General features: G+C 32.6%; 1 protein-coding gene across 1 annotated transcript; it reads left to right on the top strand.

Moving 5' to 3' along the window:
- The first annotated feature begins 9,782 nt into the window (after positions 1-9,782).
- On the top strand, positions 9,783-18,440 carry LOC113771504 (potassium transporter 5-like). The gene is given in 11 exon segments (XM_027316081.1): positions 9,783-9,872; positions 11,468-11,563; positions 12,385-12,388; positions 13,003-13,221; positions 14,133-14,381; positions 14,914-14,952; positions 15,063-15,323; positions 15,408-15,460; positions 16,241-16,355; positions 16,473-16,727; positions 17,368-18,440. Coding segments are annotated over 11 exon segments (2,454 nt in total).
- Positions 18,441-24,955: the final 6,515 nt, after the last annotated feature.

The raw sequence follows: 24,955 nt of genomic DNA, 5'->3' as shown, positions 1-24,955 counted from the left end.
TTGAAGAACACCACCTGTTTGGTGAAAGTTCAAAGCTTCCTTCTTCATCCATTTCAGTTCAAAAGGAGTTGGAACATTCAATGTTGAGCAATGAAAGAGAATTAGAATTCAAGAATCAACTTCTTGAACTTGAGACCGTGAAAATGAATGAGTAACTGAATATGGAGGAAAATAGTATTGTTGAAATGCCCTTCATTGAGGACGATGGAATCTTGAAAAATCTGGATGAATCTCTAGTGGAGAATACCAAAGAGGCGGGAATAGGGGATGGAGAGAATGAAATCTTGGGCCATCCCATGTTTCTTACTGAAGGAATAACCTTGAATCCTGGGTATCAAGAAGTAAAAACAGATTGTAGCTTTAAAGTCTTCTCCCCTTCAAGAAGTGCATAGGATGAATGTTCTTCTTATGTTGGAGTTACAGGTTCTGTTTTGGGGATAGTTGAGAACTGGGCTCCTAATGCGAATCAAGTTACTGTTGAAACCGATTACAGCAACGAAGGCAATGATGGAATGATCTATACACACAATTTGTAGGTTAATGTTTCATTGGAGACAAAGTTGATCAAGCCAAATGGGATTTTTTATTTGGGAGTTGCAAAATTCCAAGACGAAACCAAACATTATTCTGATGATAATGAAACTGATAGGTATGAGCTTTTCCTTGAACCAAGTGAAGGCAATAATCATTCTGATTCTGTAGTGGAAACGAGTCATATTGAATTGAGTGAGGATTTTAATGATAAACTCCATATCTTGATTCATCATCCAAAGTTACTGCATCATGTTCTTGATGAACTTGTATCTTCCATTAGTTCTTATAGAGGTTCGTTAAGCATGAATGAGGATTGTTTGGGTCTTCTTGAAGATGTCTCTGATTTTCATGATCTACTAAGTAAAACTAAGGTTGATATAAGGCTCACTTTCTTGTTTGATGACGTTTATGGAAATCATGCTGCTGTTGATATGAGAAAGATTAAATGCTTGGCTTTTGTTGATACTGACTCACAAGGAATTGATCTTAAGCCGGAGAGAGAGATGATTAGTTGGATTGAATATCAAGATTTAGGGAAAATCCAGGCTGAAATTTTGGCAAATCTGCACAAGTTAATGAGGGTTGGAGATAATGCTTGTAATCCCAGTTATGGGCCATTCAAGATGTTGTGGTCTAGATTCTCCAAAATATTACTAGTCATACTTGAAGAGGAGGATTGCTCAAGAGCTGTTCCAAGGTATTTGGGTTTAGTTTTTAGTCACCCAAGAAGATGGGACTATAGTTGTATGCTGCACAATGATGAGCAGATTACTAAGAAATGGCATAGTGAAGATGGTCTAACCAAATTATAGAGGATGGGAGTGCTAGCTTATTTGTCCCTTGCTAAGATTGAATCTAGTGTAAAGGGGTTCATGGAAGATAGAAGTAATGGTCAAGGAAACTCTACTCTTGTAACTCTGCATTTACGGTGCATAAACCAGACAATGCACAAAGATGTTGAGTCAGGTCATATGATGCTTTATGCTCAGTCCAGTATTGAGATTGGAGATTTTATTCCAGTAGGAGTTTATGAACTTAGTTTCAAAACAAAAAATGCCACTATACTAGCTAGAACAAGGGAAAATATGGTTGCTGAGTGTGTCTTCTCTACTCTTACAAATCTGGAAAGTGATCTTTCTTGCCTTGTTGTTATGATATTGGAGGTTGCATTGGGTAAGAGGCCTATTGAAGACGACATAATCTTGATCATTAATTGGGACCGGGACTTGATGATGACAAATCAGCTTTTAAGTCACCCAAGTGCTGATTCCATTGCATAATTCTGTCTTAAAGTTGGCCCAGTATAGAATTAAATAGAGGCATGATGACTGGGGTGAAGTTTATGGACTGAAAATGATTTGGACAGTTGCTACTATTCCAATTGGAAAATTCCAGCACTACAGAGCTTGCAAATCACATTTTCCATGGGATCCAGGTGGTGATGAATTAACTCAGATAATGGAAGATGAGAGCATAGTTACGTTGTTTTTGCCTTGAAGCTAAGACTCATGGTCAACTTTGCATTCACTAGACTCGTGTTCAAGGGGATCAATTTGTTTCTAGTTTAGACTTTTCAGAGTTCAATCCTAGGGACTAGGATTGTTTAACGGGGAGGCATTGTTATGACCCAATCTGATAATTAGACCAATTAGTTGTAAGAGGAATGTTAGTTACGTGTAACTACTTTGCAAGCTGAATCTATATATAGAAAATTTGGGATGTAATGAAGATCAGCTTGTATGTGAATTGTAATCTTCTCTCCCAAATAATCAATTCTACTCTGAACTATATCTTCCCTACCTTTTCTGCTCTGTTCTCTTCTTCCCCGATGGTTCTTCTCTTTCCTCTCCTTTTATCATCCTCAATTCCTTAATCCTTCAGCCTTGATCATTACATAACCACACCGATCGAGCTACCCGCTGGGGGCAAATGATGCCGACCTTACCACAGCAATTCCAGAAGGCAAACCACCATATGCCACAGTAAGTATTCCACATTTTAAATACTAAAGTCAACCCAAAATAATTAAATTAATCTCACATATTGTATGATAATTTAAGAGGCAATCCTCAAGCAAAAAAAAAAAAAAAAAACCAAAGCATCTGCTACTCAAGCTTCTACTGCTCAAGTTTGCTTCTATCTTTTTTGGTCTGGTATACTAACAATAAGCAATTATATATGCAGGTCTCAATCTATCTACAAGATTATGAACAAATTCAAGACAACAGAAAAACCAAAACATGCAAGATACTACCTCTACTATGTCTACCACTCAAGCTTCTACTTCCGGGGAAGTCACTTCTACTACGGGAAAAATCCATTTTTCATCCTCAAACTTTGTGACTAAGACACATTTGGTCCCCAAACTTTTTGACCAGACACATTGAGTACATGTATTAACTATTTTTTGCCACATTTAGTCAAAAAACGGGAAAATTTTCAATTTGGACAGTGAAACCCACGTGGCCGTTAACTTATGCATCGGGAATCAATGCAAGTCAGACTAAAGTCCACACATTCTCTCTCTAATGCAAGTCGACACAAAATGTTGACTAAAAGTACACTCAAAGTCTAAGGGTGGAGCTCCTAAATGATGAGTTCTGAGGTCTGCAATTTTTTTTTTTTTACAATGAGCTCTTCACAGGGTAATTCTTACATCTTTTTGTTTATTGATCTCATGTAGCTCTCTTTTTGGTAGTTCTTGTGATCACTATATTTATTGTTTCTAAAGGTTCATGTTCATGGACTGATATCCCTCAAAAATTACGTTTCAAGTTGATTATGAGACAAAGTTTTGGAATGAACAAGTAAAAAAAAAAAAGAAAACAAAAACTCATTCTTTTCCTACACCATTAAGTAGAAAAAGCACTGAGGAGATAACACAATCTTCATATCACACAATCTCATATATGAAGATGCACAACAACCATTTCACGCAATTAATAATAGGAAAAGCATGAAATAAAGAATATATACTAAACATATGGGATTGCAGATTTTATTACAACTTCAGTCAAAGTTCTGCCCCATGAAAGCATGCTATTTCTACGTTTACAAAGCATGCATGCCCCATGAAACATATGATAGTGCAGATTTTAGGAAAGGCATGGCCCATGAAAGCATCCTATTTCTACATTTACAAATTCAGTCAAAGTTCTGCCCCATGAAAGGAACGAACCACAGTCATCACCCCCAGATTCGGTAACTCATTCCAAGCTTAGTACCAATTTTCCTTCTCTTGCATGTCCCCTATTTTTCCCAGCAACAGAGATCATAAGTAGCATGGCCAACATCAAGATAATACAAATCATAATTTTTTCCCTTCTTCGGCCTTTTTCAATTGTTTCCTCCATCTTATTTATCCTTCTCAGCAAACCTGGTATTATGCCCCTTCCTCTTGCATAGATTGGTTCATCAAGCCATTCAAAATATTTGCACCTATCTGGCCTCTGCAAATACAACATATTGTTATAGTAAGGGCATTTCTACACTTTCAACAGAGCAAAGAAACACACGCACACAGGATAAGGGAATTTCTAGACTTTACATACAAAAAATTAGACTACGCTTACCGGCCATCTTGGACAACCGTAGAATCTTCTTCTAGGATTATCATCCGGCCAAGAAGTTGCCAATTTGGGTTTTAATCCACACCCACACACACGGGTACTGCTATTTGACGAAATCGACGATTCTGAGCTTCGTGACCTCATTTTGCTGACAAGTACGAATTGAAGATGAAAAGGAGTTTCTTGATATGGTGGATCACTCCATTCTACTGGATCAGAAAAGCTTCGTTGAATCACTCCCCTACCTCTGCTAATCTCACGCAGCTTTTCACTCCACAAGCTCGGTGGGAAAGAGATAAACTTGGAGAGGAAAAGGAGCTCCACCCTTAGACTTTGAGTGTACTTTTAGTCAACATTTTGTGTCGACTTGCATTAGAGAGAGAATGTGTGGACTTTAGTCTGACTTGCATTGATTCCCGATGCATAAGTTAACGGCCACGTGGGTTTCACCGTCCAAATTGAAAATTTTCCCGTTTTTTGACTAAATGTGGCAAAAAATAGTTAATACATGTACTCAATGTGTCTGGTCAAAAAGTTTGGGGACCAAATGTGTCTTAGTCACAAAGTTTGAGGATGAAAAATGGATTTTTCCCCTTCTACTACTGAAGGTTTTATCATAGAGGGGACCTCATGTCAATATTAGTATATGATGCAACAATAATCAACTTATCATTTCAACCTTTATGTGACTTCTAATTCTATTTGGTACAACAATGTTTTAAGATTGCAACAGGCTTCTTCACTATCCTAAACTAATGATTCCGTCTTCCCGTATTACAAGCTTTCAGCTTTCCTAATTTTCTCATCCTATGCGTAAAGCCAATAACACAAAACATAAAACAATAATTACCAACAACCCTCAATAACAGGCTTCGAATCCCCGCACCCCCTGGTATTGAAGGACATGGATGACTTTTCGTCATATTCAGTGTTTAGCATTATAGTTGGCCATAATATTTGATCACTGGTCTTAGGAAATTACTACCAAAAAAAGGGGAATAAAACTTTTGAAGGAGAAATGAGATTGTGGTTCAATTTAACTACGGCATAAATGAAAACATTACTCAACCAAAAAAAATAAAAATAAGTAAACAAATGAAAGGCAAAAAGAGAAAGAAAAATGTTTTATTATTTACGGTGGCCTGTTTTATTTATTACGTTTGATCAATAAAAGGAACGAAAGGGAGTACTATAGGGGGAAAAAAACAATTTCATCACAATTACTATAGTATATCATATTCACAGTGCCAAAGTTCTAGAGTCCTAAGTCAATAAATTTTGTACAAAATAGAACGAATTTCAGGGAGGAAAAAAATTGAAATGATGATGGTAGAAATCACAGGAGGATGTAGAAATGTGAACAAAGTATACAACGTCACTTTTGCTCTTTCAACCTCAATCCAGGGAAGGTATTAGCTTTTTGTCAACACAACTACATGTTTTTTTTTTTTTAATACAACTACATGTTACGTTCTTACAGTATATTTCCACTTTCTCTATTGACTTTTTGTTTTCAACTTCATGGTCTCTATCATGGAGGTCAAACAAGTTTTATAAGTTGGCATGTTGCTACGTTGTATTTTATTGCATGAAAAGAAAATGAAAATTTCAATGTTAGGCATATAATTATATAAGGTTTATTTAACAAGTGTCTAGTGGACAATAGTTTAGAACAATTTCAAATGACTCTTAAAAATGAAATTAGATTGTAAACATGAATCTATAAATTTAAATGGTACATTAAGGGTATTATGGGCGGCTTCAAATCAAACTTCAAGGAGCATAAAGCGATAAATACCATACTTAAATCTCATTTGGAGGGACCATTTCGAATCAAATTTAAAAGATAATGGACCTAAGAAGCACTTTTAAAAGTTGAAGTACCAAATAGGATCATCGATTAAATTGAGAAACTATTGAAGTCATTTACCCCGAAATTTGATACTTTTATTTAGGAATCTCAATGCAGATTAATTGTATGAGTCAGTCATGGATTGGGCTGTGAAAAAGATTTGGGATGAAATTGATTAAATCTTATCATTTGATTAAAAATGTTAATCTTTGCAGAGTTTCAACTCTTTCAGCCATGCAAATATTTTTTAGCAGGTCTAGCTGCAAAATATTCTCATCTAAGATTTCGAGATGAAAACTGTACCAAATTCACGTACGTAGTTGTTCTATAGATATTTATTCCTTTTTTTTTTTTTTTGGTCTAGTGCTACTTATTCTGATTGAATTAATAAATCAATAGTTCGCTGCAAACAACTTGGATTCTCATAATCTCATTGAGCTAAGCCCGTGGATCTTTGACTAAGAGAACCGTGGCTAATGTGGTCGAGTTAATGATTTTAAACCAAAATCAAATTAGAGCCACCAAATCATATCTCGTTTGTCAACTTGTCATTAATATCTAGTAATTTTGTTCCATAATTGTTTTTAATAATAAAGGCAGTTCATTTTCTTTATAAAAGAGCTAAATTTTATTGCATTAAATTTGTATTAGTGTCAAATAATGCATGAAACATAGAATAAATTTAGATAAAAATAAGGGAAAATTGTTCAAAATGTTTCTCACATTTTACAAAATGACTTTTTTCATACCTTATTTTTAAAAGTATAATTTTACGTCCCTTACAAATTCATATTGTTCAATTTTGATCCCTACCTAGGTTTCTGATTAGTTTTTGGTCGGAATCCACTATGTGCCTTGCACGTAATCATTTTTGAGGAGGGTAAAATTATCAAATCAAATTTTTACATAATTCGATCTATAGTCCCTCACATTTCAAAAAATGAATTTTTTCCTCCTTCACATTTTACAAAATGAATTTTTTCATTCATCACATTTTACAAAATAAATTTTTTCATCCATCATTGATCATGTGTATGAATAGTTTTTATTTTTTTTAAACCCATGTGCATATTTATCTGATTTCACTTGAATAATACGAATAGTATGTATACAACTATAATTAGCCTATTTAGATGAAATCAAATAGAGATATATTACATGTTATTCGTACTGTTCAGGTGAAATCTAATAGATGTATATATATATATATATATACACACATATATGGGTTGAAAAAATTTGTTAGTTTTTCACTCATGTTCATTTCCTTTTACTCAAAAATTGAAAACAAAGAAGACATTTAATCCTGAATATTGTCAAGTGTTTACATCGAATTGAACTTGAGCAGAAAAAATAAATAAAGGAAAATTATGACAAAAATAGTAAGTAATTGGTACTTTCAAATTTTAAAATAATCACAGGGCATGTAATTCAACTGTTGCTCTTAAAAGTGGCGAGTAGAAATTTCAAATTTAAACTGCAATTTGTTAGCATGACTATAGAATTCGAATTATGACCATTAAATAAATGGTCTCATTATACAACTCAATAAATGAATTATTTTCAAAAGAGAATATTGAACAGATTCACATGGTGAAATCAAATAGATATATACATGGGTTTAAAACAAAATTGTTAGTTTTAAACCCATGTATATAACTATTGAATGGCATATGTACAACTATAATTAATCTATTTAGATGAAATCAAACAGAGATATATTACATGCTATTCGTACTGTTCAGGTAAAATTAAATAAAAATATACATAGGTTTAAAAAAAAGCTATTTGTACATATGGTTAATGAGGGATGAAAAAATTTATTTTGTGAAATATGAGGGACGAAAAAATTTATTTCATAAAATGTGAGGGATGAAACAATTCATATTGTAAAATGTGAGGGACTATAGATCGGATTATATAAAATTTTATTTGACAATTTTGCCCTTGAACAAATCTAAACAAATTTGAAAAAGACCAAGGAGAGTTGTTTCCATCTAACATATTGGACGTGAGGAATTTCATACTATTTGATAAACCAAAATCTAAAATCTATCTAATTTCACAAAAAAGAACAAAATATTTTTTTTAAAAAAAAGTAACTTATTTTCATTAACACCTTGGACAATTAATAATCCATATCTTAGTTGATCTTAATTGTGCCAAAAAAGTGATTAATTTGATCATATTTCATCATATAATGTCAGAAGGTAATCTTTGTCATAATATCAACTCTAATAACCATCCAAATACTGCACGTAAATTGAGGTGCAAAAGATTATGGAGATTAAGTTTTATATTTAATCCAACTCAACCAAATTCAACCCTTGGAAAGATGAACTGGAGTGGTGGTATCATCATTGTTCGTCTGGTTCATTTTATAATAACTATGTTTACTTGCCATATCGGCTACAGTTTGCCATATTTGGAGGATTACGAATCACTTTATTTTTCAGAAATCATTATGGCCTATGGAACTTGTTATTCAAAGAATCACTAATGATGTGAAATTTGCTGTTTTGTCATGGAAGAAAGTGGAGAGATCAAGAAGAAACTGGGAAATTAGTTTTAGTTGGAATCTAGATCAAAAAATTTTTGTGTAGGAAGATGTAGACTTGTTGTTTTTTGGGGGTTTGAGTATGGCAGTTTGAACAGTGCCTTTGATGTATTTATGGATTTTTTTTGGGTACTCCTGGAGCTCAGTTGTTTTGAATGATCAATAAAATTTTGAATTTGGCTTTTAAAAAAATTGAAAATAATATAATCGTTTAATTTCCACCATAAGCCTTAGTATACGTTCATAGAGCCTCTCCCCCATTCGATAGTGTGCTTGACTTGCAAAGAGCTTCGTTGGTGGGGTTAGTTGTGCACTTGTCCTAAATTGGCTCTTAGGCCCTAACACTTTGCAGATGGTCCAGTTGTACCCTTTGTATATCTTGTAACGAAGTTATCAACTTTTTAGTACGTCCACTCCTGGGTCCAGACTACAGGGAGTTCTTGTTTCTTTGCTATGCTATTATAGTTTTGAAGAATTAATTTTTCATAAACTAACAATGTATATATATTGTCAACATTGAATTAATGATAATTATGTAAAATTTGTTTTTGAAATTCAATTTTTGCATATATGTCATGGATCCAATCAGTATATATAAGATTTATTCTTATTGAAATCCTACCACATAGGTTGTGCAAAACAATGTCTATATATATTTCTCTAAACAATGTCTATATATATTAATAAAAATCATACTTTCATTCATGAAATTTGCATTAATAACAGAAGAAATATCCGACATCTACAGAGAGAACCAATTTTAAGATCTAAAGATGCATCATACTTGAGAAATAAACAAAAATAACATTCAAAAACTCAAAATATTCAACAAATTGATATCAACTTCTCTGAACCCAGTGAATATCTGTACACATATTTTACAGCTAAATTAACTGTTTCAAATTCAAATATCTTGTTAAGATCTAACAAAGCAGACTTCAGAAACTTTAGATATGATAACTAAATCTAAGAAAAATGATACGTAACAAGGGGAAAAAAATTGCAAGAAAACTCTTGCTAAAAACTTAGAAGAAACAAAACTCTCGTTAGAATACTCTAGTGTAAAAGAAAGCTTTCTTTAAGAAATCCTAAAAGAGAAGAATACTCTCGTTAAGAATTTTAAAAAAGACTTTATTATACACCAAAACAAAAAACTATTAGTCGGATATAGTTAGAGAGAAGGTGATGTTTTGTTCAAAGGAAGAGGAGGAAGTTAGAGAGAAAGAGAAAAAAATTTAAAGAGTAGATTAACATTACTAACTCTTTGAAAATGTATGATCTTCAAATAACTCAGATATTGTTAGCTTATTTAAATTCCATCCTGCAAAATGAGATTAATAATAACAAAAACTAAATCCACGTCCATTCAACTAAAATTAGCACTTCGTAGAAGTTTTAATATTAACTGTAATCATTGAGGCATCAATGTTGTGAATATGGGATAGAGTGGTTTAGGTTTAGTACCTTCCTTTAATGCTGATAGTTCGTTCAGTAATATAAAACAGAAATTGATGCACACTGGATCACCATCTAAAATTACTGCTTTGAGAATTTAAGCTTGAATGTTGAATTCATCCAAAGCCAGTTCATGCCAAGATTCATGGCAGAATCTTATGATTAAAATACTGATTATGATTCCATTAGCGGACTTTCAATGACGAAATTAAGTACATGAACGCGAATGTCGATGCCCAAAGAGTAGAAATAAGGGAAAGAGAATATTTTTTTTTATATAAGACAAAAGTCAATATTATTAATAAATTAGTTAGAAATTGTCTAGTATGATTTTGCTTGTCAAAGAAAACTGTATTAATGGTAGAAAATACGTAAAATGTATCACATATATATCTGATTTGAAAAGGCATTAGATTTAACAAAATTATAAAATATAAAAATTACACTATAAATAAAAAATCATTAAATTTGACTAAGTACACAGGCTGCTCCATAAATTACAATGCATGTCCATGTCTATTCTCTCTGATCTGTTGTTCAACTAGTTCAAATTCCAAACTAATGTTGAGATATGACAAAAAGATCCAAGAAATTCTATATCTAACATATAGATCTGAAAAAAAAAACTCTTAGATTTGAGAAAATAATAACAAACAAAAAACTAAACAAAACTTCCACTAGAATAGCCTAGGAGATAGAGACAAAAACTCTCACTAGTAAACATTAGGCAAGAGAAAACTCTTACTAGGATACTGTAGGAGAGAGTTTATTAAACATTAAAAAAAAAAAAAGCAGAGGAAGAGGAAGGGAGACCTTAAATTGAGACTAAGATTTTTCTTCTTTGGACGAAGAATGGTGGAGAGAAGGTTAAGAGTAGGGAAAGGGAATACTTATTTATCCATTAAAAAACTAGTAATAATTCCTTAATTTATAGTACTAGTGCTGGTAAATTAATTAACAAGTTGGCCACCATCTGTTAATTAATTGATTAAGCACAATAATTGAACCAAAGGAGAGGAGGTAGAAGTTGACGAAGCAACATGAACAGAGACATTGGACTTTCGGAATTGGGTGAAGGAGCAAACTGAATTCAGAAATGCTTACAAGTTTTTATATTCATTTTTGACTCAGAGGACAAATCAATTAAGAGCTGACTTTTAAACAACCCCTGATTGAAGGAAGCTTAAAAAATTAAGATACTTTGTAAGTGCTAACTAGTACATGGTATATTTTTTTAGGTATACTTTGTAAGCACTACCTAGTACATGGTATATTCTAGTACTATAAAAGCCATATGAAACCATGCAAATCGCTTAATTCAAATGCAGGGGAAAATTGGAGTGATACCAAAGAAAATTTAATTGTAAGAAAGAAATTAGAGGAATGGCTGCTAATCCTGGGATTGGGAGCTCTATAGCTCCCCGTGAGCAAGTAGTAGTTGTTCATCGGGAGGCCATTCAAGATCAACGCGCCACCAAAACAACCATCACCGATGTCAAGGACCGGAAATTCTCATGGGGCAAACTCCGCCGCATCGACTCTCTTGATTTGGAGGCCGGTAGAATTTCCGGCCATCATGGCGGCCACGGCTCCAAGGTTAATTCCTATTGATAGTACTAGTCCACCTGCCTATTCTAGTTTTTTTTTCGGTTTTTTCTATCTCTTTCTACTTCTAAATTGATTATGAAAAGTTAAGGGATAATTTCAGAAACCTCCCATAAGGTTTTTGACAATTTCATTGAATTCCCCCGAGATTTAAAAAATTACACATATCTCTCTTGTTATTTAAAATGATAATTTCACCCTTAAATATTTTAATGAATTTCTCTTGCTTGGTATGCTTATACTTAGAATGGGTTTTAAAATAATTTTTTCATTCTTTTTCCTTTTTATTCCTTTTTTTAATTTTTCGCCAATAAAACTGTAAAACACCCACTATTGCCTCTAGGTTTAATGTCCAATTAGTTATTTTTTTGATGAATTAATTTTATATGTAATCTAATATTTTTGCTGATCTTTGTTTTCTATTTTTGGTATTAAAATTAACAATAAATAAAAAAAGAAATGGTCCAAAAGCACTACTAAATTATGAGAATCCCACTACTCCAAAAATTTATAAACTCTAAATGAATTATTTCAACATTTTCTTTTCTATCCTATAAATCTAATCTGTAATAAAACACCATCAAAAATATCATATCATAGTAATAAAAGTATTATTATAGTTGTTTATTAAATAATAGATATGGACATAAAAAATTTGGCACCTTTTCCTTATAATTATACTAAATAATCTTATAATTGTATAGGAAAATAAATTAAAACTCATTTCACAAGGGCATTTTTAGATATTCATTTAAAAAATTGTCCAAGTCAATAGTATTTTAAGGTTTTGTTTCTAAAACTATCAAATCAAGGGAGGTAAGTGTAATTTTTCAAACCTTAGGTGAACTCAGTTAAATTGTTTGAAACCTTAGGAGAGGTTTCTAAAATTATCCCAAAAGTTAAATCATAAATTAGTGCCATGAGTTTTGGTATTCAATTTTGCAAAGATAAAATTTGTGTTTCAAAGCTATCCATGCCTAGAGCGTTTTCTCATGCTAATAAGATCTTAAATTGATAATAAAATAATGGAAAAAAAGTTCAAAGTTCAGAAATAAGAGGTACTGAACTCAAATATTACAAATGTTAATTTAGGTTAATATAATATCTATTTCATATTTTGGGAGAAATTGTAATCTTGTCACTTGAAATTTAAGGATATGTGTATGTTTATTCCCTAATTGTGGTTTAATTGTACTCTTTAAAAAGAAAAGTTTTATTCTCGCTATAATGTTATTATTTATACCATTTGTCCACCATTCTATTCTTCTTTAGCTTAGCTTTGTCTACATGTAGTTGTGGTGGAGCATCTTATTGCCGTAACTTTGCGCAATTGGCTTTTTTCAATTTACGAAACAACCTAAAGTATAGTCGAAGAATACCAAAGATATTAGGATTTTAATCAAATGATGCCTTAATAATGCAGGATTTAGGTTGGATAAAGACGTTGAGTTTGGCATTTCAAAGCCTAGGTGTTATTTATGGAGACATCGGGACTTCTCCGCTATACGTTTTTTCTAGTACTTTTCCTGATGGAATAGACGACAAAAACGACATCCTTGGGGTGTTGTCTCTCATTATCTACACCATCATTTTGGTGCCCATGATCAAGTATGTCTTTATTGTCTTGTGGGCAAACGACAAAGGTGATGGTAAGTACTTTGCTAAACGTCATTAGCATCATTATCATCAGTTTTTAAACAGTTTCTCGAAAAAATATCAGGCATGACTGATTCATCCCTTATGTTTATGTAAAGCAGATCAACCAATAAAACTCAAAATTTAACCTTTGACTTGAATACATTTATGACCTTTGACTTCCTAGTGCATGTAGAAGAGTTGTTAATTATGCTCATCAAACTAACGAGAAACTGGATATGAGTTTTTAAAATGTGGGATTAATTCTACTTTGTACCTTTCAACCATATCTAAATTCGTAATTTGATTTCTAAATTTTTTAAAAAAATTCATATTTTAATCCATAAAGTATAAATCTGTTTCACTTAAATATAAAATCTGTCTCACTTTAAGGACTAAAGTATGAAAGATTTTATATATTACGAACTAAAGTGGAATAGCCTTTTAAGTAAGTGACTAAAGTATACATAATTTTATAGTTTATGGATTAAAGTAGCAGAGCCTTTAATTAAGTGGGATGGATGTTATCCTTTAGTGACCAAAGTGTCTCATTTTAAAATTTAGAAACCAAAGTGAAAATTGGGATATAGTTGAAAGATGCGAAGTAGAATCAATCCTAAGTTTATTTTGATTAAATCTTAGTTTTCATCCCACTATTCGTAGGTTATCAGTTTTAGTAGGTTAAGTTGTTGTTGGTATGTATTCATGTGGTCATTAAGGTTTACTTGTAATCATATTTATAAAAAAAAATAAAATTGACTTTTTCAAGTACGGAAATACTATCTGATCAAGCTATTTCAGAGGTCCTAATTCTTAAATTTATGACAAGCTTGATATCGTTTTGCTGTTGTTTTACATCTAAAAGAAAGATACATAAATAAGCAATTCTTGCAAAATGCAACAAGTGATGCATGTTCATTTGCAGGCGGGACATTTGCTCTCTACTCCTTGATTTGTAGACATGCGAAGGCGAGCCTAATTCCAAACCACCAGCCAGAGGACAGGGAGGTTTCTAACTACAAGTTGGATATACCCTCCAACCAGCTGAGAAGAGCTCAAATGGTCAAGGAAAAACTTGAAAGCAGCACCAATGCGAAAATGGTGCTTTTCATTGTTACCATCCTTGGAACTTCAATGGTAATTGGTGATGGGGTCCTCACTCCCTGCATTTCAGGTCAGACCCTTTATCACCGGATACTTATTACTTTCAAAGTTGATCGAAATATGCTAAATAATTTGAGGAATAGAATTCAGTAAATTTTTCATTGAAGGCAGTCATAGGACATTATAAAAAGATATCATTGATATAAATGTTCAAATTCTGGAAAAATGGTGATTGTATATAAGCATTCAGCATCCTAACAGTAGTAGAGACGAAAAAGATAAGGGTAGGAACAATTAAAATACAAAGCTTAGATTGGTGGCCAAGATTTGGCGACCAACACAAAAAGGAAAAATGCAAGTCTTAGATCAGGCCATGTAATTCTAACAAGATTGATATGTACTGGTTTCAGTGAACGGTACCTAAATATTGCATCTTTGTTACAAAATCGTACAAGTTCAACTGTTCATGTCCCTTCCCTAGAGGACATGGGAAGGTTTTAGAGGCATCATCCTGTGGACGTTATCTTGAACTTTGCTTTTACATTTAATATATTACACAACAATTAACACTACGTAAAATGCTCATGGTCTTCATTTTGCAGTTCTATCTGCTGTGAGCGGGATTCCATCCCTAGGCCAAGGTATTGCATTTACTTGAGACAGACTTGCATTTGGCTTACCGTACACACGTATATTTACACGTAATGCAATGGTACTCCAAGTTTGCATAACAAACTTAATGAATTTCCAGATGCGATCGTGGGAATTTCAATTGTGATATTGATAATTCTTTTCTGCGTCCAACGCTTTGGAACTGACAAGGTTGGCTTCACATTTGCACCTGCAATCTGCTTGTGGTTTTTGTTCATATCTGGTATTGGCCTCTATAATTTGTTCAAGCATGATGTTGGGGTCCTACGTGCTTTCAATCCAAAATACATTGTTGATTACTTCAAAAGAAATGGCAAGAAAGGATGGATATCCCTAGGTGGAGTTGTCCTATGCATTACAGGTTAGTGGCTAAACACTCTCAATTTCAATTAGGATAATGTGGCTAGTTAGTGTATCCTCACCAGCAAATGGGCACATGAATCAGGGACTGAAGCTATGTTTGCTGATTTGGGCCACTTTAGCGTGAGAGCCGTTCAGGTATGTCACTCAAATATCACCAATTATTTCGCTCTCCTAAAATATGAACTAAGCTATTTGATTCTTAATTTGACATTAGTTTCGTAAGACCTCATTCAGGTTAGTTCATTGTACAAGATAAAATAAGATTTTCTTTCCATCAATTTTTCATATTCAGCAACTTTTTAACAGGATAAGCATAAATTTTGAAATCTCCTACTATTAAAAATTCAAGCTACTCGAACTCAGTCAGAGCCATGAAGTGGAGTTCCACCACATTTTCAAGGTTGTTGCAGATATAAACCAGATTGTAATTATATATTCTTTGGACCAATAATGCTTATCTCCGCCTACTTAGTTGCATATTCTGATATAAAGAAAATACCATGCGTTGTGGAGGTGACTGTATTTTGTGTATAGCCAATATAATCAAACTGTTGACTTTATGGCTAGTTATTTCATAAGGTACATAAAGTTATTTTTGAGTCAAACATGTTGCTTAATCTTTTTAGAATTATAGGAAAAGATAAGAGCGAAAAGTTGACTATTAGCGTGTAAATTCTTATATTTTATTTATATAAAACTCGCCAATTCTCCCAAAAAAAATTGCTTATAAATTTACGGGTGACTGCTAGCTTGATTTCATACCAATTTTATTCCTGAAAAATGACAATACATAGAAGGGAAAATTAATGCCAATCCTGATAATATATGTGGGGAAAATTATACATTGTGATCTTCCAACTTTTCTAATTGATTTAACTGTGACGTCTATTAGCTTTTTCTACCATAATTCTGCAGATCAGTTTCTCCAGTATAGTGTTCCCAGCTCTACTAGCAGCTTATATAGGGCAAGCTGCATACCTGATGAAGTTTCAAGATCATGTCAGTAAGACATTCTACGATTCAATTCCAGGCAAGTGCCTACCGTTATCCATGGATTGTGGAAAGAATTTGTAGATTTCTACCATGTTCGTAAAGAATAAACCACTTGTCAATAACTTACTGATAAATTGAATATCTGAATAAACAGATCCAATTTATTGGCCTACATTCGTTGTAGCCGTGGCTGCAGCCATTATTGCCAGTCAAGCTATGATATCCGGAGCCTTTGCAATTATTTCTCAGTCCCTTAGTCTTGGTTGTTTCCCAAGGGCTAAAATTATTCATACTTCTGCCAAGTATGAGGGCCAGGTTTACATTCCTGAGGTCAACTACATCCTCATGATTGCTTGTGTCCTGGTTACTTGGGGCTTCAAATCTACTACAAAGATCGGCAATGCCTATGGTAATCGCGATTTCTATACTTTTGAATTTAGAATAGAAGTACATAGTAATCAAGGATGGATATGCTCTATGACATATTTGGATTCGTCCAGTAAATTCCTTTTATTTCATTGTTCATTTTACCTTGAACATTGGTTTTGGCAATTACGTATAATTTCTTGACTAAGGATCCGAGAACATGGTTTTTATCTTGATGAGTGAAGGATTTACTAAAAATTAGATCATCAGGAGAATATTTTGCTGTTCGATTCAATTGCAACTTTTGAGAGGCTTATTTAAAATGCACAAAACATTTCAATGACAAAGTATCTAGGATTGTTCCACATTTGAACTCAATTTTTTATATTTCAATTTTTGCACACTACATATATCACCTATGAAATAAATTACAAACAATTTCGAATTTTTACAACTGATATTCAGAGCTAATACTATATGATTGATATATAGAGGGATCCTGCATTTGCCATAAATCGGGAGGATCCTAGTGAAATGAAGTTTGGGGACAAACTTATTTAAAAAACTGCAGAGACCTTCATCTGGTTGTTGAGTCAAATAGCAAAAGAATAAAACAAAATAAATTAAAATATACGTGGAATTATGGATTATTCTATTTTGTGACAGCAAACATTCTGATACAGGTATTGCTGTGGTTGCTGTCATGGTGATAACAACTTCTCTACTCACATTAATTATGCTTGTGATATGGAAGGCAAGCATATGGTGGATTGCTATATTCTTTGTGGTATTTATGTCCATAGAGATGACATATCTGTCATCTGTACTCTACAAATTCAAAGATGGAGGATATCTTCCTTTGGCTTTTGCACTTGTCTTGATGATAATCATGGGAATCTGGCATTACGTCCACAAGCAGCGTTACTTGTTTGAGCTCAACAACAAGGTATCCAGCGACTATGTTAGGGACTTGGCCAAAAATCCACAAATAAAAAGAGCACCTGGAATTGGATTGTTGTATTCTGAACTCGTCCAGGGTATTCCACCAATATTTCCCCATTTTGTTTCTAACATTCACTCAGTTCACTCGATCATCGTGCTGGTTTCCATCAAGTCTATCCCGGTCAGTAAAGTGGCATTGGATGAAAGGTTTCTGTTTCGACAAATTGAGCCTAGAGATTACAGGGTTTTTCGATGTGTAGTAAGGTATGGATACAATGACCGAATCGAGGATTCTGAGGTTTTTGAGCAGCAGCTAGTGGAGAACTTGAAGGAGTTCATAAGACATGAGTATTTTGTCCATGTAAGTGGGCATATAGAGCCTGATTTTGTAAACGTCCAGCAACATTCAGGATTGCTGTTGAAAGATGGAAAACCTCGACGATCCAGTGCATCTGTAGTTCATATCGAGGAATCATTACCACAGGCACAACAAAGTGTATCGCAAAATTCGTCAAACTCAATCCAATCATTCAATGAGGCCAAATCAATCAATTCCTCGATCAGGCTTGCCGCAGGGTCCAATCAGTTGGGTCTGGAAGATGAGCTACAGGCTGTGGATAAAGCCTCAGAGCAAGGTGTGTTTTATCTTTTGGGTGAAGCAAAAGTTGTGGCAAAACAAGATTCATGCTTCTTCCGTAAGTTTATTGTCAACAATGCCTATAGTTTCCTGAGGAAGAATTTTAGGCAAGGGGAAAAGGTATTGGCCATTCCTAAGACTAGGCTATTAAGGGTTGGGATGGTGTATGAAATTTAACTTCCAAAACGATCGAAATATAGCTATCTTTTGTATAGTAAGCACAAAGGGTCAAAAAAAAAAAACAAAAATAGCCACTAAGCTATTTTGAGAGTTACCGAACTATTTTTTATTTCAAATTGCCACTCAACGGGCAGTCTTTGGTTCTGCCATCAAATCAAAGGGTATTGGGGTTTGTTGTTGTTTACGACAAAATAAATGGGTAAATAACTATTTATGACCTTGTAGTTGATTTTGCATTTTATCATACAATCCCACTATTATTTTATATTGTCTACTTGATTCCCTGTGATTTTCTATAAAAGCAGTATATTGACCTAAAGCACCTCTGTTACATTGTTTGATCTAGACTCACTCTAGAATTCTTGTGAAGCATGAAATTTGGCACACAGTCAAATCCTAACGTCCACTTAACCCCTATGATTTCACATCCAACTACATAATACCTTGATGATTTTGTACAAAGTGGTTAAATCCATATTATGTTTCATATTAAGTGAGGGTATAACTGGTATTTCAATTAATGATATCACTCGAGATACTTCCTGTCTGTTCAGAAAACCATAGATGGGTTAAAATACATCATATTGTACCATAAGAGGATTATGTGGTACAGAGTAAGATAGGGAAATAAATAGTACGTTGCCCAAAATATAAGGTGACATATAATTTTGGTCCCTGATATTTGGTCTGTATGCCAAACTAAAAAATTTAGGCTAAAAAATTTAGTCCCCAAAGATTCTAATTTTAGGTAAATTTAGGAGAATTGACAAAATTTCATAATAACTAATGCTTAAGATCAAAATTTTTCATTAGTCAAAAGCTTTGACTTTGTATTTTTAGTCCATAATATTTGGAATTTCGATTACTATGGTTCCTTAGATTTCAACTAGTTATAATAATTTTAAGATGAAATGAATTCTAAATTGAATTAAATATAGGACAAATGTATTCTTAAATCCCTATATACTTTTTCATAAAAAAAATTATATCGGCGCATGATGTCAACATTTAGCTTCAAGAAAATCTTTTTGTTAAGTAAGTTACAATTATATAACACTAAATAAGAAAATGAAAATAAGTTGTTAAAGAATGGGAGAATTCTAGCTTTCATAAATAAGTTTATTATAAGTACCATTACACAAAATCTTGCATGAGTTGTCGACGTAGGCTTCAAAATAACTAAGAATTGTGATTATAGAAACTATTGAATATAGGTACTAATATAAAGTACTTTTAGTAATTCTTGATGAAGCTTCTTTTTTTTTTCTTATTTTCCTTCCTATTAAAATCCAATGATTTAACACCAAAGTTTTGAAATATTTATTTTAATATTCATTTATTTGATAATTGTTCAATAATTTTACAAAATACCTACTTCTTTTCAAACTCAATTAATAACCTATGAAAATGCAATAAAGAAGGATCAACTTAATTTTAATTAGTATATATTCCTTCTGTTTCAAATAAGTCGTTTAATTATCATTACAAATAAGAAATAGTAGAAGTACTCATTGTCACATAATCACCAACAGGGAAAAATAGTAATTACAAGTATTATATCGAATTTGAGACCAATTTGAGTTTTTTTAGTCATTCCTGTGAAGTTAGGGGCATGAACAAGTGAAATAAAAAAAAATTAAATGAAGAAAAAAGAAGCTTAATTAGCTCTTTTTTTTGAAGTTTAACTAACTTTTCTATATCTTTTTTATTGATATAAATCCTATTACCCATTGAAGGTGTTTTCATTCTAATTTGGATTTATCATTTTATTTTAAAATCCTCAATATCACTACTTAAAACTCAAAGGACTAGAATGATTCAAACTTCAACTAGCGTGGGAAAAAAAAAAGTCAAAATTGTTGATAATGGCAATTTGATTTTAACTGTTCATCATTGTTGGATTTTTATCAATTATTCTATATGTGTCTAAAATCAAAAGTTTAAGAGGCCATATTTATTTTGGTCAAAACATTGAGTCCCAATTTAACAAATGTACAAAACATTTGAGAGGACAAAAACTACATTTCTCCCCAAAATAGAAAATAATTTTCCTCAACCCTCGGCGGTCAGTCTTCCAAGACTCCTATAACTACATTCAATAGAAAAGATCGACTTGCTAAACTCAAAGTAAAGCTAAATTACAGATTATGATTTGAGCTCAAGGCATAATTATGCTGAATGACTTGCCAAACGCAGAGTAATGCTAAATTAGGTATTATGATTTGAGCTCAAGGCTTAATTATATTCAATTATGCTCAATTTTGAGTTGAGCTCAGCTTAATTCGAGATAAATATGGCCCTGTAAACTCAAAGTAATGCCTGGGACTAGAACTGAAAAGATCCTATAACAGCACAAAACCCTTGGGAAATTTTCTGGGTCTAACCAGCATTTAACCTAGCTTTCAGTTTTCGTAACCCTCCACCTAAAATTTTCCTTCATACTAATAATAATTAATGAATTGAGCCCAATCTTGAGTTCAAGATTACGATTGGCATGTTATAGTCAACATAATGCTTGAGACAATAAGTCAAAAGATTTAACAAAAAAATGTTTTTATCCAAGAATTTCTATCAACTAACCACTATTCCATGAGTACTTACAGATATGGAACAAATTTCAGCTCCAAGATATTTTGTGAGTTCAACAAAAGTGTGCTACTTTTCATGAGTGGTTGTGCTTTATACTGTTGTTCGTCAAAATTCAAATCACTTAACGAGTCCCATGCAATTGCATTTTCGTAAAGAACAAAATGAACTCCGTGTCACTCTCAAGTTGGCAATCATTTTCATCAATGAACTTGTTTGGTAGCAGGGACTGAGCTGCAGAAGCCTTATTTGTCAGTTTTAATCCTTATTTCTCAATTTCTTACGTCCCTTTTTGTTAATTTTCCTTTCCCCCTTCCATCCTACTCCCTTTTTGTATTTTTCCAGATTCTGTTTCCGATTCCATTCCAAGAAGACAAAATGGAATTGAGCTTGCGTTTGCCCACCAAGAGTAACAGTCAAAGATGTCATGCCCAATTATTCATCCAGATAATAAAACCAAAATCTTCAGTGCCCACCGCTGTAAATGCAAGAACTACTTTCATTTTCTTTTTCTTTTTCTTTCTTTTTCTATTTGAATTCTACCATCCTATTACTTCCTCCCTTTTCAAGTATTATTTGTGTGATAATAAATTTTTATCTACTTTAACTAATTTATTAATCTTCATTGGAACTTTATTTATGTGACGAGAGCATATTATATTTGAGCAACGTTGTGAAGTTCTAGTTAGCAAATAAGCTATGCTTAAGAAAGTGGCTTATTTCACTAATTGGGAATGTCAAATGATGATATCAGTAGGGTTCTTTTTTAAACATTTGATAGGACAACAAACAAAATTATTCTTGCGAATTTGGTATTCTTGCAGAGATGGTTTATACGTTTCTTCTCTTCTTTTTTTATTTATTTTTTGGAAGGTAAAGAGGTTTTGTCAACTCCAAATCACTAATGTTACCTCTCGGTTAATCAAAACACATTTCTTGAAGTAATGAAGTTGATTAGAAGTGGCTAGAAAAAATAAAAAAAAAGAAAGAAATCGATTAGAAGTGTAGTGATGAAGTAATCACTAGCTATGGATCCTAGCAAATTATAAACTACAGAATCAAGTAAAACAAATCAAAAAATTAGTAGTAAAGTTACAAAAGATTTTACCAAGTGATGGGAGAGGTAGCGTATCAAATCGGAGAAGAAAAATTGAAAGGAAGGAAATTCAAAAGACTTACTGATTAAGTTGATGCACTGGATATTTGACGGTATAGATGACCTTTTTGTCTTTTTGTCTCTAAAGTAAATAGCTAGCCTGACATCGTGTAAGTAGTAATACTGTGCTTTTACACGTACTTGCTTAGTTGCTTGTATAACCTTCTTTCAATAAAAAGTGAAATTCGACGTTAAAAGAAAAAAAGGAAGCCTAATCATAGACCGTTCCCAAGGGATCGAAAACTACGTACTGATCAAATAAAGTGGAAAATTAAAAAAAAAAATTAGCCTAAGTCTGCCTGAAACCTAATTGTAGGTTCTCCCGCTCACAGAGCCATAATTGTATTTATTTATTTATTCATTAATAGAGGAAGAGTAAGATTTAAAAAGTTGAAAATGAGAATGAGGGAACTTAAACTCAGGATCTCAAGTCCTGGTACCTCAATCTTAAATACTAGATCAAAACCTCATCGACAGCCATGATTGTATTTTGTATTTCGCGAAGGATCACTAATAGTAATTTTGACATTGAGAAGGATCAATTTATGCAATCCATTGGAGTAACTGCTAACAATTACTAGTGGAGCCATATATCTTGAGGGTGCAGAATTTGTCTACCCTGAAGATTTAGAAAATTATATGATAAATATGTAATTTAAAATATTTGTAAATTTGCAGTCTACTTACCCCTTTTTAAAGTTCACTGCTTCAACTACATTACATTGTCAAAAAGGTAAAATTAAAGTTGAATGAATGATGATGGAAGAAAGCACAGGGGAAGGATGTAAGGCCAGTTGGCTAAATTAGCTGTTTATAATAGTTGAGTATTATAAAATATCTCTTTTGGGAAATTTAAAAAAAAAAAAAAGAAAAAAAAAAGAGCACAATGTATGGAGGAAAAGGACACAGTCTGCAAAGTCAATCGTGCTCTCACAATCTAAAAATGTGGAAAGTCAACCTCCATTTTTTTCCACACACAGTTCCTATGAACTCACCTTTGTCGACTTTCTACTCTAAGTTTTGTAATTATTTACAAGTATTATTCGTGTATCAATAATGTTACTACGTATCTATTGTGTCATTTCATTTGAAATTGTCTCTTGATTTTTAACTTTACAGTCTCTTTCATGACTTTAAAACAGGTTCTTATAAGTCTAAACAAAACTACCAAGCAATAATTACGTATTGATTACACTAGTTTAATCCTTTTTTTCTTTGTACTAGTTAAATGTTGAGATTTAAGATGCGGGAGAAAATGGGGATTAGAATTCAATTCCGTGAAATCCTGGATTCTCCATTTTAACCACTAAATCAAGACCTTAGCAATTATACTGGTCTAATTTAGTGGTATTTTATCATTTTGTAATTAATTATGTAATGATTACACAGGCCTGGTGTGCTGGTATTTTATATAATTAATTATATTGCTTTGCCAACAAGATTTGCACGCAAATGGATTAATGACAGATCCGTACGTATGTCCAAAGGTGTGGAAGATCTTTCTGGAATAACAAACAAAACCATACATCCAAGAAGTTCCGCTGGTATGCATTTTAAAGGTGATTTGGATGACGTATAATACTCGGGTCCATGTTAGGAGTCGAATCAAGATGATAGATGGTGTTCATGGATTAACTAAACTCGTCATTTAATTAATCGAGGAATAATCTGTCGGTTACACCATGGCATTATATGTTTCTCATTTGTATTAAAGAATTGACCTTCACACTTAAGACATATCAATAGGTTGAGTATTACCTAGATCTAGAGGTGGCAAATCAACCCACTTAATTAAATTTACCCATACCCGCCCATGAATAGATGGGTATGGGTATCTTAAATTTTTGTATATGGATATAAATGGGTTACCCAATAATACCCATTTATTAAATGGGTATTATTGGGTAATCCATCAAACCCAATTAACCCATTTAGAATTCTCTTCCCTCCAAGTCTCTTCTTTTCCCCCACCCATTTTTTTTTCAAATTTTTCATTTTGTCATGATGTTAACTACTTTTGTTTCATTATTATTATTATTATTATTATTTGTTGGTTTTATCTTATTATTTTATTTTCTCTTAGTTTGTTAACTTGCTCATTAATTCATGATAAATTTTAGCCTATTTTCTTATCTTTCTAAAATGAAATTTTAAATTTATATATGAAAAAAATGTTAGGAGTTCAAAATTTTTGGATTAAGTTTTTATATTAATTTTTATAGTACTTAGTTCAAATTTTTATATTCTTATTATTCAATTATTAAATAATAGGTAATTTTGTGACATAGAGTATAAATGAAAAAAAATTGGTAATTAAGTTTATTGAACATTATAAATAAATATTTAAAACTAATGATGGGTACAAAGAGTGGTATAAATTGATAACTTAGTTTGCAAAAATGAATTTAAATGAGTTTACAAAAAGTTAAAATAAATGGGTAATTGGGTTACCCAATTCATTTTTTGATTTACCCATTTATACCCATCTAATTAAATGGGTATAAATGAGTTGGCTCACTTATACCCATTACCCATTTTACCCAACCCAAACCCGCCCAAGTCACCCATTTTGCCACCTCTACCTAGATCCAATCCAGAGCCATCATATTACTTTTCTTGAGTTTGGATTTAAAATTACAAATTTAGATTCTACCTAGACCCAAGTCCCATGAAAGAATGAATAGTTCGAATAGGATCTAATTTTGTATGATTTATACCTAAATCCAGATCTTAGTCTTGACCCTACCCAAATCTATATGTTTATATAAGA

Source organism: Coffea eugenioides, chromosome 5, assembly GCF_003713205.1.
Source record: "Coffea eugenioides isolate CCC68of chromosome 5, Ceug_1.0, whole genome shotgun sequence".
Lineage (NCBI taxonomy): Eukaryota > Viridiplantae > Streptophyta > Magnoliopsida > Gentianales > Rubiaceae > Coffea > Coffea eugenioides.
Note: the sequence above shows the minus strand (reverse complement) of the source record. Positions and strands in the feature narration are given on the sequence as shown.